The sequence below is a fragment of the Astatotilapia calliptera genome, chromosome 10, assembly GCF_900246225.1.
Source record: "Astatotilapia calliptera chromosome 10, fAstCal1.2, whole genome shotgun sequence".
In the NCBI taxonomy this organism is placed as follows: Eukaryota; Metazoa; Chordata; class Actinopteri; order Cichliformes; family Cichlidae; genus Astatotilapia; species Astatotilapia calliptera.
Window position 1 is genome coordinate 33019833 of NC_039311.1, and position 16215 is coordinate 33036047.

The 16215-nt window shown below is 47.0% G+C and overlaps 2 protein-coding genes across 3 annotated transcripts; one reads left to right on the plus strand and one right to left on the minus strand.

The window, feature by feature from the left end:
• Positions 1–499: 499 nt before the first annotated feature.
• Positions 500–7907, minus strand: alg8 (ALG8 alpha-1,3-glucosyltransferase). Its single transcript, XM_026181788.1, has 13 exons — positions 7784–7907; positions 6841–6919; positions 6546–6739; positions 6354–6463; positions 2907–2974; positions 2566–2692; positions 2377–2480; positions 2155–2275; positions 1909–2048; positions 1669–1808; positions 1485–1582; positions 1268–1340; positions 500–1164 (listed from the first exon to the last, which is right to left on the minus strand). The coding sequence occupies exons 1-13, from the start codon at positions 7861–7863 to the stop codon at positions 936–938; spliced, it is 1563 nt and encodes a 520-aa protein (XP_026037573.1). The 5' UTR covers positions 7864–7907; the 3' UTR covers positions 500–935.
• Positions 7908–8779: 872 nt separating this feature from the next.
• On the plus strand, positions 8780–13364 carry ccdc90b (coiled-coil domain containing 90B). Of its 2 annotated transcripts, XM_026181789.1 has the most exons (9): positions 8780–8919; positions 9183–9302; positions 9378–9481; positions 9549–9650; positions 10094–10135; positions 10241–10312; positions 10488–10541; positions 10655–10769; positions 12872–13364. In XM_026181789.1, the coding sequence occupies exons 1-9, from the start codon at positions 8868–8870 to the stop codon at positions 12925–12927; spliced, it is 717 nt and encodes a 238-aa protein (XP_026037574.1). In that variant the 5' UTR covers positions 8780–8867; the 3' UTR covers positions 12928–13364. The 2 variants fall into 2 exon arrangements, with proteins under 2 accessions (XP_026037574.1, XP_026037575.1); XM_026181790.1 differs by lacking the exon at positions 12872–13364 and having other exon boundaries at positions 10241–10412; positions 10655–10675.
• Positions 13365–16215: the final 2851 nt, after the last annotated feature.

Sequence of the window (16215 nt, forward strand, 5' to 3'; positions counted from 1 at the left end):
GCAGATTTGTTGTTTTTTATTCTTCAAATCCAACGTGGTGAAGTCCAGCTTCTGATTTACAGTAAGTCCAGTGGAACCCCTGAGGAACCACCCAGGAGCCTGCTGGGTGGATGATTATTAGCTAAAGCTTAAATATCATAAAGCCTGGTAGTGGGGGATTCAGTTCATGTGCTGAAACAGCTGTTGGTGCACATTTAAAGTTTCCTGTTCCTGTTTTTTTGGTCTCCCCACCTCTGCCTCATTTAATTATGTTTTAGCTTGATTATATATTTTAGCGTATAAAGATGTTTGAATGTTGAAGTGATCCTGTCACTTGTTTTGTTTCTTGTCTTCGACAGTTTTCAGCTGCGCTGATGTTACTGTGGTTGTAAATCTGCAGATACATACGGGGACTGACTGAACTGGTCGTGTTTCTGCCTCATCAAAGATGAGGGCTGTGCTTTTGTGAGTAGTTGATAAGTGGTTGTGCCTTTGGACAAATGAATACACAAACGAGGAGTTCTTATACAGCAGGATGCCAAACTCAGACCTGCTGCGGGAACAACGTCTGAATCTTTGGCCCTTTATCAAAGTCAGAGCGCAACACACACACACACACAGATTTGTTCATCTTTTTATTAAACAATCAGACAAAGCTGCTAAAAACATTGTGGGTGCAGCTTTTGGTCCACTCGAGTTCTTTGCACCAACACAACTCTCTCACTGCCGCTCTCCCTTTCTGCAGTTTTGGGTGGAGTAACAGTTGGGTTCTTCCTCGCAGCTCCAGCCTCTGTCAGAGCTTCAGCTCCTCTCACTGCTGCTCAGAGGACGTCTCAGAGCGCCTCCTGCTGCATCCTCAGCTCACTTTCAGCCACTTCCTGCCACCCGTCCCCGTGAGCAGTCATGTCGGTGCCTTGCTCGGAGGCAGAGGTATTGGGGATCGAACCCGCGACGTGTCACAGCAGTTTAGGCTTGTCCTCCCGTTGCAGCAGCAGGCTGGCATACAGGCGCAGGAAGGCGTAACAAACTCCCATGGCGCAGTACACTGAAGTCACCAGCAGGGGGAGGAAGGGCAGCCTCTGCTGCCACGGCGACAGCGGGAAGACAACCTCACAGGCGATCGCCACGGCAACCAACCCCAGCAGGTAGATAACCTCCAGAGGATGGAGCAGAAACCCCTGAGCACTGAGGGCAGAGTAATCCGATTACTTCTAAAATACTAAAAGTAAAGTACTTTAAGGTATCCAAGTAGTAACTACACTGATACTGTAGTAGTGTTTGTGTTTACCTGTGGAGCTTTCTGAGAGCAGTGAAGGAGAAGATGCTGAACATCAGCATGAGCGCCACCTTAAAGGGCAGCTCTGAAAAACACACCATCATCATCATCATCATCATCTAAACGCAGTAATGTTGAGTCTGTTGCACGCTGGAGCCCCTGGCGAGCGGCGCTCTCGCGTGTTTCTGCTAGCCGAACAAACGTAATGATTAAACTACTTCCTGTTTACCTGCGGGCGTGAAGAGCAGCGGGAACAGGGAGTAGTGACCTGTGGTGGTCAGGATCAGGAAGATCCCAGCATCCTCTCTGTTCTCCACCGCCAGGATGCTGCGGGAAGAGAAACAAGGCGAAATCGTTCAAACCGCACCGTCAGCTGATGACATCATCATGTGACAGGACGGGTCGGCGCTCACCTGAGGGGAAGGATGGCGATGAGGATGGCCTTCTCGTGGACATGCCAGCCAAACATGAAGGAGCCCAGAGCGCAGAGCAGCAGGCAGCGTAGGAAGCCCCGAGCACCGCGAGGGCGGAGCCAGATGGATGCCGCCGCCGGCTTCAGAGAAGAGGAGGAGATCGGGCGTTAAAGCGTGACCACACCCACACGTGAACACAATCGGGTTCAGCTCAGGGTCTCAGCGTCCAGCTCGACTCACCAGGATGGACAGCAGCGTGCAGACGAGCGTGACAGCGGGCGTCACGGAGGGAAGGACCGAGTGCTCAAACTCCTGAACCAACCCGCCTGTCATGGACGCCAGGGGAAGCTCCGCCTCCTCGAGCAGCTTCAGGCGAACACCTGGAGGAAAAAAAAAAAAAAACAGAGCGCTCAGACCTCCATCCGCCTCCTCCACATCATGATGCGTGGTTTTAATGTCCTGTAAACAGAGGGGGCGGAGCCTCACCGAGCACCGCCAGGGTTTTGTCCAGCACGTTGTACAGCGCCCAGATGTTCGGCGCCCAGTAGGCGTGACAGAGACCGCGCTTAAAGGGGAAGAGCCTGGAGAGCACCTGAGGGAGCTGCCCCTGAAAGGCAAACGAGCATCGTCAGGTCACGGCGCCGTCGAGCGACCTTCAGTAAAAAACAAAACAAACAAAAAAAAACAAACACTGCGGTGACCTCTCACCATGGCGATGAAAGGGCCAAAGGACAGAGCGCAGACAGAGGTCACGATGGCGCCCAGAGCCAGCAGGCGCAGCAGGCTGAAACTCGACCACCTGATGGAGCCGTCTGCAAAATAAACACGTGGTCAGTAGTCCGGCACAGACGCAGTACCCACTCACACCAGCAGGAGGAGCCATGGGCTGGACCTCACCTTTGTTGTCCTGAGTGAAGCAGTAACTCCTCAGCAGGTAGACGCCGTACGCTGGGGCCACGTACAGGTAGATGTGCTTCAGGTTGAGCAGGAAGGCGAACAGCAGCGCCCCCTGCAGGTGCTGAGACTGAATCACACAGGCGATGCGTCACAATCACTTTTTTCCACTCTTGGAACTGTATGATGTCACAGAGAGAGGACAGATTCTCCACCCACTTGGGGGAGGAGCTAAAACTGCTCATTTCAGACAGAGAATGAGGCTTATTCTGAGCTGTGAATCACGCTAAGCTGCTTGGGAGAGTCTCAGGATGAAGGCAGCTGAGTGTGAGCACAGCTTGTACCTGCAGGTGTTTGGCCACCGACAGCAGCAGGAACCCGAACAGGAAGCCGTTATACTGGAAGTGAATATCTGAGGTGGGAGTGAAGGAAAAACCAGCACTCGACCAAAACATTAGGAACACAACATCCACGACACAAGCATAGAGACGATGGAGCTTTTTATCACAGGCTGAAACTGCTCAGGCTGACGGATTGCTCCGTGTAAATGTCGTCACTTTGTCACCTTAAATAGATTTGGTGTAACTAGAAAGCGAAAATTTCTGAAGAAATTTTAAGTGTGCCTATGCCGCCGCTAATCAATATAGTTTGCCATTCAAACAGCTACAGAGAGCAAAACTCAGCAGAGCAGCCATTCTCCACCATGAACTATGGTAAAACCAAACACCGCTCGCGCCTCACAGATGACAGCTTACAGTTTTGTGTAAAGATGAGGTGACTTCGTACAGCCCCAATTTGTAGACGCTGTGCGCAGAGGTTCATAAGCAGACCCGACAATGTTTGCATGAACACACTTTGAAGCATTACGTTATGGACCACTTTTCACACATAGTTGCTGTACCCACACAGCCGGCTGTAGCTTTTCATCTCATAGCCCGACACATACACAAAAAAAAAAAACAAGCAGAGAGAGCACAGACTTTACACCTGAGAGGCGTGATTGCAGATGCCGCTGAGGTGGGTCCACCTCCCCTGCAGCGGCACTGCAGACCACGCCCTGCCACACACATCAAACAGGTAAAATAAATATTTATGCACTTTTCATTCACTTTTTGTTTTTTGTTATTTTTACACAGTGTTCTGAATGATTAACAATGGTCTACAGCCAATCTTGTGTATTATTATACAAACTTTGGTTGTAAGATTCAGATAACTATTTAATAAAAGCTAAATATTTTATATGAGAGTAAGAAAGAAAAGTATATCTTTGTCTCATACTCTCATCAGACAATACATGAACCTCTCAATAAACAAAATATATGCTCGGCTTAAATGACAAACCGCTATTTTACACAGTGGAACACTTATTTTTAAACAAAACCAATGCAGTTCGCCACTGACAGTGCTTACCTTTGCACATCACAGTAAACACTGAACCAAGATGGCGCCCACGCGAACGAGAAATCTGAACTACGGTGTCCTGCAGAGGACAAATGGTCAAAATTGCTAAAATTTACAACATATGTGCAGCTCAACAGCGACACCTTGTGACTTATTCCAGTCACTACCTTACATATACATAACGTCTTACCTGACATTCAGTTCACCAGACACTCATACTGAATCACCAGCCCATATAAATGAAAAATAAGTCCAGCAGCCAACCAAGAGTCATCACGAAAGACTAGGGGTGACACGACAGCGTGAGCGGGCCTGGGTGTCAGCCAGCCCGACCTGGGTGTCAGCCAAGCAGCGCTAGCCAGCTAGCCAGCTAGCTGCCATGCGGCGGTGAAACGTGAGCGTGAGCCGGCCTGGGTATCAGTCAGCCCGGCCTAGGTGTCAGCCAAGCCGCCCTAGCCAGCTAGCCGCCATGCGGCGCTAGCAGTAACATCGTGAGAGATATGGGACTTCTTGATAAAATATGGGACTTCTTGATAAAATGAGCAGATATTTGAAGTTTACACCCCTACATTCTCGCCTGAAAATAGGGGAGGCTGTCATAAAGTTCAACATCAGTAACTTAGCGCGCACAGCTGTATAGAAACTCCGTCGTGCTAGCTAGCACGCAGTACAGTTATTGTAACTGTCAGCACAACGAAAATAAACTACACCTAAACTCGGTTTATATCTGACCCAAATAGAGTGCAGTTAATAACGTCTTACCTGAAATTCAGTTCACCAGCCGCCTGCTTCTCCTGCATTGGGTTTCCCTTATCCACGATTGAGCTCCGCGTTAGCCACCACCGGTCGATCGGTGTTTCTTTCCCCGCATACGAGGGGAAGAGACATATACCGGTGGCTAACGCGGAGCTAGCTAGCCACCGGTATATGAACAACTCAGTTATTTTTTCCACATCGACCAGCATCATCGGCCCATATAAACGAAAAATAAGTCCAGCTAAGACAAAGACTGTTTGCGGAGCGATCGGGGGTGAAAGGAGTTAGAGACGCCTCACTGAAAGCCAAGCCTGGGTGCTTTTGAGCGAAGCGGCGCTAGCTAGCCGGCCGGCCGAACTAGCTAGCCGGCTAGCAGCAACATCGTGAGAAATCTGTTGCTAATATGGGATGTTTTGACAAAACGAGCAGATATTTGACGTTTACACACCTACATTCTCACCTGAAAACCGGTCGATCGGCGGCCGCCTCACATGTTTCTTTCCCAACATATGAGGGGAAAGAGACACATACCGGTGGCTAGCTAGCTCTGCGTTAGCCACCACCAAACAACTCAGTTTTTCCTCATCGACCAGCATCATCGGCCCATATAAACGAAAAATAAGTCCAGCTAAGACAAAGACTGTTTGCGGAGCTATCGGGGATGAAAGGAGTTAGAGACGCCTCACTGAAAGCCAAGCCTGGGTGCTTTTGAGTGAAGCGGCGCTAGCCGGCTAGCTAGCCAACATCGTGAAAAATCTGTTGCCAATATGGGATGTTTTGACAAAACGAGCAGATATTTGACGTTTACACACCTACATTCTCACCTGAATATATCTTAAAAGTTTACTTTGTGACCTAGAAACACAAATAAGAGGAATATATTAAACCAAGTGGCAGCCGCCATTGTTTGACTGGTAGAGGCGTGCTTTGAATTGTGGGATATGCAGTTTTCCACCAAGCATACACCCTTGCCGTTACCGTAACTATTCAATGCTTCGTGCAACCTTAAGAATTCCAATGGTTCCTGAAAGCACCGACGCTGTGCGCGCCGTTCATATTGTTGTCATTATGGTAATCCAAATACGGGGACATACCACTAGAGTGAGCCAACACACCACAAATTAAGTGAGTGAGCAAACACGCCACAAAGTAAGTAAAGTTTCACTTTCGTTCGTTCCCATTCATTTGAATGGGCAAAAACTTGCATTAAAATATTCATATTTAAAAAACTATAGAAGTAATAAACACCAAAAGTCATAGCACACCATTCCTGATCCAGCCGCACAAAATGATATAACATATAGGAAATTTCAGGCTGAAAAAGGAAAATAATAATAATAATAATAATAATAATAATAATAATAATAATAATAATAATAATAAATCCGAGCAATAGTAATAAGTGTGCCTTTTGGCATAGGCACACTTAATTAGTGGGATTACAGCCTTGCTTCACTGTAAAGAGTTCATGACAAACACCTAATTGTTCTTTAAATGTCAGATTAGTGGATGTTGAGCAGGACGCGTTCAGCTCCGTTTCCCTCTGACCGCATTAAAAACTTTTCCAGGGTGGCGTTCACGCCGCCGCCGCGCGGAGGCCGGCAGTTTAATGCACAGGCAGAGCTGCAGGATACGATCGACGAGGAGGAGGCCGAAGTTCCACAGCAGCAGCACGGCCAGGACGAAGGACGGCTGGCTCAAAATGTCCCGAGATCCCTTTGGCTCCCGAACGCACCTGCAGCACCTGGAGGAGGAGGACAGAGCCAATCAGGACGCAGGAAACAGCTGTGTCAGAAGCTCCAGCTGTTTCCCGGGGACACACTCACTCTCTGGCGGCGTAGATGAAAACCACGTCGGTGACGATCACCGACAGCCTCTGGAACAGCACCGTGGCCGGGCTGGCGTAGTTCAGGTTCTCCACCTGCAGCATGTTTGCGTCAAAGCTGCGCGCCACCTGAGACAGCCCGAACTCGAACCAGGCGAACAGCGGCGGGTAGTCCAGGGTCCACTCGGACGTGTTCTGCAGGAGAGAAAGCGCCTCGTGAAACATCAGCGAGCTTTCCCACCGCCTCCCACTGGTGCTTTTATTTTACAGGTGAGTGTGGGCTCCTCCTCCCTCACCTCATAGTACCACCTGGACACGGGCAGGCTGTGCGTGATGGCCAACCAGTTCCTGTGCACCTCAAAGTCCGTCGACCGGCTGAAGACACACACACACACACACACCAGTTTAACAGACCAAGCTGGACAGATAGAGGCTTCAGCTTTAAACACGTTTGACCTCCACCTGAGGAGCACCACCTGCACCAACAGTGACCATACACATGTTCATCTCAAGGACAGCAGGTGTGCGCTCTGTCAGTAACACCTCAACTGTCAGAGGATCAATCTGAGCTAATGTACTCAAACACTCATTTCTTAACTTCACATGGACACAAAGGTCACATGTCTCAGGGTTAAAGGTCACCGGCTCACCTCTCAGTACACTGTGAACCCCTTTATTAGGTGTTTTACAGAGCACAGAGGTGTTAGCTGGGCTGGATTCATGCCGAATGTGTCAGTGTTTTAAACTGACTCCGCTTATTTAAAAAGATCCGATTCATCCGCTGTGCTCACAGAAAGACACGCGCGATGGTTTTAATCGGGAGATTTCCCGCAGGGATCCGGTCCTCACAGACGCGGCACTGCGCTTCATGAGACGTTCGCGGGCTCTGAGCCTCCTGACACTCATTAAAGCTCAGTAGACCCGGCAGAGTGACTTATGACGCCCATTGCATCCCGGGTGTACCTGTACGGTCAATCACCTGTGTGAAACGTCATCAAGCAGCGCCAAAACGAAGCTCTAAAGAAAAACGGCGTATCCCTGAAGCCCAGCCTGCAGCTGATGACGGCTCGGGTTCAAGTTCAAACAAACTCGGATTTCACACGAAGTCACACTAAACGATCTCATCCGCGCACAGCTTCCCGCACGCACCCGCGCAGACCCCTCACTGTTATCGCGTACAGGAAATGACGTTAACGTGGCTAATAACCGCGGTGACACTGAGGAAGACTTGGGACTCACTACGCGCTGATGAAGAAGCACTTCAGCAGAGAAACTCCCACAGCTAACGCCGAGAACCAGCTGCAGCTGTCCGCCGCCATGACAGTCGGCCTGCTGACGTCTACTTCAAACTTTATTGACAAAGCCGAGGAGGACAGTTCCTCAGTGAACTTTAATTATTTGTTGTTGTTTTTATTTTTTTTTAACAGAGTTTGAACAGAGTCCTCAGTCCTGTTTCGGTTTTGTTTAGATATTTATGTAAAAAAAAAAGTTCGCTTTTATAATGATGCTTTAAATGTCGACAGGTAAAGTCGGAATTCTGAGCTTCGTCTGTGCTAGACTTAAACGTCACACACTGAAGTTTCCTCCCGCGTTTAAAACCTTTCAGTTCATTAAAAGAAAAACTTAAGTTTCAGAGAAGAAAATGAAAACTATTTAAACTTCTCTTTATTTCTGTTTTTAAATAGTTTTGTAATTTCTGATTTTACTTCTCTTTTCTTAAATGTTCTTAGACTTTATGTCCCTTAGTTCCTCTTTCTGCACCACATCTGATCATCCACCTCCATCTCCTCTATCCCAGCATCCTCCTCTGTCACACCAACCCTCTGCATGTCCTCCTTCACTACATCCATGAACCTCCCCTGAGCTCCTCCTCTCCTCCTCCTGCCTCCACCCTGTCTCCTCTGTAGATGTCCAAACCACGTCAGCCTCTGTCTTTGAGCAGTCCCTCTGATGGACTCGTCCTGCTCATGGCAAATTAATATCTGAACACTTCCAGCAAATACACTGATCTGTCATATTTCATCATCTTTAACTGTTTTTGCATAAAGTTTGTTGCATGTAAACATCTGAGTGCTTCAGTTCAAACTGAAGAAGCACCGACGGCGCTGACACCCTCACCAGTCTGCACCAGCCGGGGGCGCTGTCTCCTCAACTGTCACGGTGTTTTCTGTGACCCACAGTCCCTGAATGCAGCATGGGTAGGGCCTGCTCCTTCCTCGGTGTGACAGTTTCCGGTTTGTGAGCGCTGTGTGTATTTGTGCGTAAACACTCAAAGTTTGTAAGTAAACGTCACAAAAACTCTGAAATCACAGCAGCTTCCGGGATGAACGTGCTCATGAGGAGGTGTTTCCGGCAGCGGGTGGTCACGTGGAGAGGTGAGGCTGAAGCAGAGGACCCCAAAAATCTGACAGACTCACCAAATCACCGCAGACACGCTGGTTTCCGGTCACTGTGACGTTTCTGTGTTTACTAGTTCATACTTCGGTCATAAATCTGGACCCAGTCAGTAATGAAGGACAGCCAATCAGAGTCCAGCTCCAGAAGCGTTTACACTGTGATCTAGCTCACCTGGTTAAATTGTATCAAAGTTTAATGTCTGCATTGTTAGGGGCGTGGCCTGCGTGTGTGTGTTTTAAAGGTCTCCATGTGGGGGCCCCGCTGACGACCTTCGATGTGAGGAAGGTTGAGCTGACGCCGCTGGAGCAGCGCAAACTGACGTTCGATTCCCACGCCATGGTCACAGAGCTGCAGAGCAGCGGTGAGGTCACTGTCAGGCGTGTCGGCGTGTAGTACCGGCTGTAGCACGGAGTGCTCATCGAATATTTTTGTGCAGGTTTCGAGAAGAACCAGGCGGAGTTGATCGTCTCAGCTCTGGTCACTCTCGCCACGGCCAACATGGATGTCGTTTACAAAGACATGGTGACCAAATCCCATCAGGTGGGAACCAGAGACGAGCTCCACCCTCGAGCTGTTTCCACAGAGTTACAGACTTTTCTTTCTTTAGGAGATCGCCCTGCAGCAGATCATGGCTCACCTGGACTCCGTCAGGAAGGACATGGTGATCCTGGAGAAGAGCGAGTTCGCTAACCTGCGATCGGAGAACACGGTACGTCGGCTTTACTTCTCAGTTTCTCCAATCGTCCATTATTCCTGCCTAACATCTGGACACCTCCTCGAGTCTGTCACAGTTAGTGTGTTACTCGGATTTGTTAAATATGTGGAAGTTTTTGTAGGAAGTTCATCAGCTGATGGTGGAGCTCACATTTCGACCTGTCAGTGCACCTTAATGGACGTAATGAAGCTTCTGGTTCCTGGGACCATAACTCCGGGTTAGGACTAAAGAAGAAGAAGAGTTGGTGCAGGTGTCCCACAGGGCTCTGTTCTCGGTCCTCTTCTGAGTCACAATCAGCCACAATGTGTCTGATGATGTTACACGTGCTGGACTCTCGTCCTAGTCTTTAGATTAACAAAGAGACAAAAGCATCTGCAGGTTGTTCTGGATCGTCTCTGCAGCGTCCCGACTTTCTAAAAATCTTTTTGTTCCTGCAGAAAATGAAGCGAGAGCTGGAGCAGCTCCAGAACCGGCTGAAGGTGAGAGTGATGATCCCATGTGGGCTTGACCAGGCTGAAACATCCAGACCCTGGGTGAGGTCCCTGCTGTAACACGACGTGTCTGCTGATGTGTTTTATCTCCAGGAGGAGAGCAAGAAAATGATGGCAGAAACCAAACTGGACATCAACCTGGAGAGGAGCAGGGTCTCCGACATGGTGAGGCTCGCGAGGAATTTACCACAGGAACAGCGGAGCTTTAGCAAAACGCATCGGGCGGTTCGTCCGGCCGCTCGCCACTCGCCTCGGCTGCTTAAAGGTTCCGTTTGGGTAAATTTAAAGGAAGGTGGGCACGTGACGCGTCTCTGAAGCTGCTTTCATGTTTTTGTCTCAGTTCACTGAGCAGGAGAAGAAGCTGATGGAGGCCACGTCAGACTTTCATCACAAGGTGAAAACAACAGCTGCAGTACTGATGCTGTAAAGTACCCGTTGGTTTGTAGCTCTGCAGGGCCATTGGTTGTTTTAACTGATGACATCACATCACGTGTGTCTCGTGCTCAGAGATCCGAGCTGGAAAACGACAACATGGAGATCAACAGGAAGCTGGACCTGCAGGTGGCCTCGCTGAAGACGCTGCTGGAGTCCCTGAAACTGCAGACGATCCGCTACCTGGCAGGTGAGACGGCAGCCGTGCTTCTGTGCGTCTGCGATGGCGTGAAGACGAACACTTTAGTCTGACGCTGCCTGTCAGCACAACATTTTACATCTGTCCTCAGAGAAACACCAGTTTTCTTATCTGTGTGGACAGCAGGGGGCGCTGTAGTACAGAGTGCAGCTGTATGTACATGTGTAAGTGTGTTGCTACCCTGTGAGCTTTTACACATTGTGTCACTTTACAACCACAAACTTAATGTTTAATTTCTGTGACAAAGCAGCACATAACTGAAGTGGTGTGAAAACGATGCACGCTTCACGCAGTGTGCGTTTGTATCCAGCCCGTGTCGTACTTTGAGCCACGTTTCCTTTGCGGTTCGTCTCCACCAGCTCTGCGCAGCTGCAGGCTACATTTCTGCCTGTTCTTTGTTTTAAAGCAGCTCGACTTCAGCCAGACCGGACGCAGAGCGTCTGTGAACAGCGGTTTCTAAGTGTCGCCACAGACGCTCGGTCGGCTTCAGGTCTGGACTTTGACCGTCCTAACACGAGTACTCTGATCCAGGTCCCTCTGGAGCTCTTGCTGTATGTTGAGGCTTCCCAGTCTCAAGTCCTCGAGCTTTGGTCTCGTCTGAGCAGAGCACCATCTCCCAAGTTTGCTGTGTCCCTGCACGACTCCTGGCAAACTGCAGACGAGACTTTTTATGTCTTTCTGTCAACAAGGGCTTCTTCTTGCCACTCTTCCATATCTCCACATAGATCTGTGCTGTCCATGACTTCCAGTTGTCCTGTGGACAGACTCTCTCTCTGAGCTGTGGGTTTCTGCAGCTCCTCCAGAGTGACCGTGGGCCTCGTGGAAGCTTCTCTGACCAGTGCTCGCCGTGCTCGCTCTGTGTCTTGGTAGGTTTGCAGTTGTAGGAAACTTTTTCCATTTTTGGATGATGGATTGAACAGAGAGATGTTCAAAGCTCAGGATATTTTATATAAGCTAACTCGTCTTCATCCCTGAGCTGTGTGGTGCCTTCACTGATGCTCTCTAACAAACCTGTGAGGCCTTCACAGAGCAGGTGTGTTTATAATGAGACTAAATCACACACAGGTGGACTCTGTGCTCTAAAGCAGCGGGCCCCAACCCCCGGGCCTCGGACCGGTACCGGTCCGTGAGTCGTTTGGTACCAGGCCGTTTGGTTTTCAGCGTTATTTTGTTATCGTTTACTCGGTTTTCCTGTGTTTTACTGGTTTTATTTCGTTGTATTTATCCGCGACACCTTAAAGGCCGGTCCGTGAAAATATTGTCGGGCATAAACCGGCCCGTGGCGCAAAAAAGGTTGGAGACCGCTGCTCTAATAAGCCCCTGATTGCACTGAGTACAGGGGCTGGATACAAACACACTTCACATTTTTATTTGGACATCGTGTATCGTCTTCGTACCACTTGACAGGTATCTGCTACTTTCTGACTAAATGTGTCAAAGTTCACGGCGTATAAATACTTTCTCAACACGCTGTGTACAGCCTGTGTGATTCAGTGTCTACATATAAAAACGTTACAGTGAAATCAGAGGACGTAGCATCCTGTGTTTAGCCGTATCTGATGATGCAGCGTGAGGTAACGAGTCACAGATCGTACGGTGATGTCAGCAGGCGACGCGTCCTGATGGGACTGAAGGCTGAACACGATCTAAAACCATCACAGTTTGGTCCATGAACGGATCCCTGTGGAGCTCCTGCACTGACGGCTCAGGAACCTGAAACCTGCCGCCTTAAGGTGGAATAAAAATGGTCCTAAAATCGCGCCCTGTGGCACGCCACATTAGCACGCCATGTTAGCACGTCATGTTAGCACTCATGAAGCTGGACTGTTACCCATCAGCCACCACAGGTGGATGAGCCGCAGCGCTCCGACCACACGTAGAACCTGATTTCTATCGTGCTAAAACCTGATGATGAACTTGCTTCTTTCAAACTTCAGACACCAAACTCATCTTTAGAAACGTCGGCTCTGAATTTATATCAAAGTTCCAGCAACACGAGAATCTAATTTTGCTGTTTTTAATTTGGAGGTTTGAATGAAGACCTGACTTTCACTGTTTCAGTAACGCTGATCGAACGCTCTGCTCCTCCTCAGCCACCCTCTTCTCCTGCCTCGCCATCGCTCTGGGACTCTACCGCCTCTGGAAGTGAACGAGTGACTCGTCTTCATCCACCACACAAAGTAGTTCCAGAAGAAGAAAACTCTGATATTTCATCTGAGCCCAACAGAGTGAAAATACTCAGAATCAGCAACATGTACTCAGAGTATCCAAAGTAGAAGTACTCAGTATATACGGCATACTTTCTTTATATTTCAGAAGGAGCAGCACAGAGTAAAAGTACTCTAAAAGTACCCGAGTTACCAGCTGATTGTACTGTTGCTGAGGTAGAACTTTAAATGAATGGACTCAAACACTAGTTTAAATGTTTTTTATAACCTGTCTTAAACACTTTTGTTAATAAAGTTTAAATTTTGAGTTCAGAAACATAAACTCTGACATTTCTGGAGCCGCAGAAACAAAACCGTCAGCGTGAGTTTGTGTTGTCCTGCTCTGAGGTCTGACAGTGAATAAAGCCTGGAAGAAAAATGTCTGTGTTATTAACAGAGATGAAAACACTGTGTGGCTCTGAAACGAGACAGTAAGTCACTACGCAAAGTTTAAACAGGTCAAAATGCTTTTTTTCACTTCATGTGACTTTTCCTCCTTTTAAGAAGCCCTGAACTCAACGCTTCTGTTTTTCTGTGGAAGAGAGACAGAGATTAATAACAGATTAATAACAGATTAATAACAGATTAATAACAGATATGATTCAATGCTGAGAGGTCTGTTAACACAGGCTGTGTCCCAATTCAGAGACTGCATGCTTGAAGTACGCACACTACGCGTACTACGTACGGTTCGTACTATAAGTACGAGAAGTGCGGAAGTGAGAGGCTTGTGAAATGGGACGCTTCGTCGCGCTGTTCAGGTTGCCTAGCAACCACGATACTAACCGCGAGACACCTTTCATACAGCTTTGTGTGACAGAAATGAAGCAGAAAAATGTTTTGTTGGTCATTTTTGTCATGACATCACTGTGATTAGTTGAGTATCTGAGGCTGAGACCACGGGACTGTGAACATGATTGTTGGGCTTCATGTCTGTGCTGAACACTCATTTCAGATCAGCTAGTAAACAACAATCAGCTAATGTTGTTCATGAGACTAAAGTCATCTCACTGTGGTAATGTAAATATAATATGGACAATATTATAGTATTGTCAGATTATTATGAGATACATACATATATATATATACATACATATATATATATATATATGTATGTATATATATATATGTATGTATATATATATATACACACACACACACACACATACACACACACACACACACACACATATATCACTGACTTTCAGCTTGTTGTGTTTGTGGATATATGACTGACTTTAATTATTAAACATTCGCACATAAATAAGTGACGTCATATTCAGCACTTTTGACAGTTCACTCTTCGGCCGCTCCGTCTTATTAGGGAACTTCCACACACATAAATGTAAATTTCTAAACTCAACCCCATCATTTAATTTGTTTTTGATTGAAATTGAATATTACTTAAACTCTCTTAAATTAACTTCCAATAAAAAAGGTTTATCATTGATTGAAATTCATTCAGAAATGTTTAACGAATGAGCTGTCACAACTTTCAAATACAAAGTTGTTATGAAGTCTGTCACATTCCCCCTTTTTTTCTTTTCTATCCTTTATTTATTTATCCTTCTTATTTCATTGTGCTGTATATTGTTACTCTTATTTGCCTTGTATGTCTACTGTACAAACTGAACTGGAATGACTGACTGTTCGCTTTATAAGTTCAATAAAGTTTGGAGAAAAAAAAAACGGCGCATTTGGAGTACACTTCGAATTGGGACAGCCGTCGTTGCGTTGAAACTGCTAACTTGATTTTGGCTCTTGGAAACTTCTGTTTATTTATGTTCCCCTTAATTTATTTTATTTTTTGTACTCACTTTTGTCTCACTGTCTTTGTCACTCTTTCTGTTCCTCATTGTACTACCACAATGTTATCTTTTATATGATCCTTGTTTTACTTGACTGTATGTCTATAATGTGATAAATAAAGTTTAAAAAAAAAAACAGCCGTCGTCGCGTGGCGGTGACGTAACCGCACTTAAAATGCGTACTTCAAGCGTGCAGTCTCTTAATTGGGACACAGCCACATAGTGAGTGAGAAAGGTGACTGGAAAGGAAAAACTCAATGCATCATGGGAATCCCCGGCAGCCTACGTCTATTGCAGCATAACTAAGGGAGGATTCAGGGTCACCTGGTCCAGCCCTAACTATATGCTTTAGCAAAAAGGAAAGTTTGAAGCCTAATCTTGAAAGTAGAGATAGTGTCTGTCTCCTGAATCCAAACTGGAAGCTGGTTCCACAGAAGAGGGGCCTGAAAACTGAAGGCTCTGCCTCCCATTCTACTTTTAAATACTCTAGGAACAACAAGTAGGCCTGCAGAGCGAGAGCGAAGCGCTCTAATAGGGTGATATGGTACTACAAGGTCATTAAGATAAGATGGGGCCTGATTATTTAAGACCTTGTATGTGAGGAGCAGGATTTTGAATTCTGGATTTAACAGGAAGCCAAAACAGGAGAAATCTGCTCTCTTTCTAGTCCCTGTCAGGACTCTTGCTGCAGCATTTTGGATCAGCTGAAGGCTTTTCAGGGAGTTTTTAGGACTTCCTGATAATAATGAATTACAGTCGTCCAGCCTGGAAGTAATAAATGCATGAACTAGTTTTTCAGCATCACTCTGAGACAGGATATTTCTAACTTTAGAGATGTTGCACAAATGGAAGAAAGCAGTCTTACATATTTGTTTAATATGTGCATTGAAGGACATGTCCTGGTCAACAATGACTCCAAGGTTCCTCACAGCGTTACTGGAGGCCAAGGTAATGCCATCCAGAGTAAGAATCTGGTTAGATACCATATCTCTAAGCTTTTTAGGGACGAGTACAATAACCTCAGTTTGATCTGAATTAAGAAGCAGAAAGTTAGCAGCCATCCAGGTCTTTATGTCTTTAAGACATTCCTGCAGTTTAACTCATTGGTGTGTGTTATCTGGCTTCATGCACAGATAGAGCTGGGTGTCATCTGCATAGCAGTGTAAATGTATGCTATGTCTTCTAATGATGCTGCCTAAGGGAAGCATGTATAATGTAAACAGAATTGGTCCTAGCACTGAACCCTGTGGAACTCCATAATTAACCTCAGTGTGTGAAGAGGACTCTCCATTTACATGCACAAACTGCCACAGTTCACAAAAACTGTGCCTCAGGAGGTCAGTGTCCCTGCCGGCCGTGTTTCACCTCATTACAGTTTGAGTTCATGTTTGTTGAACAGCTGAGTGTGGACCTGTGTCTTAC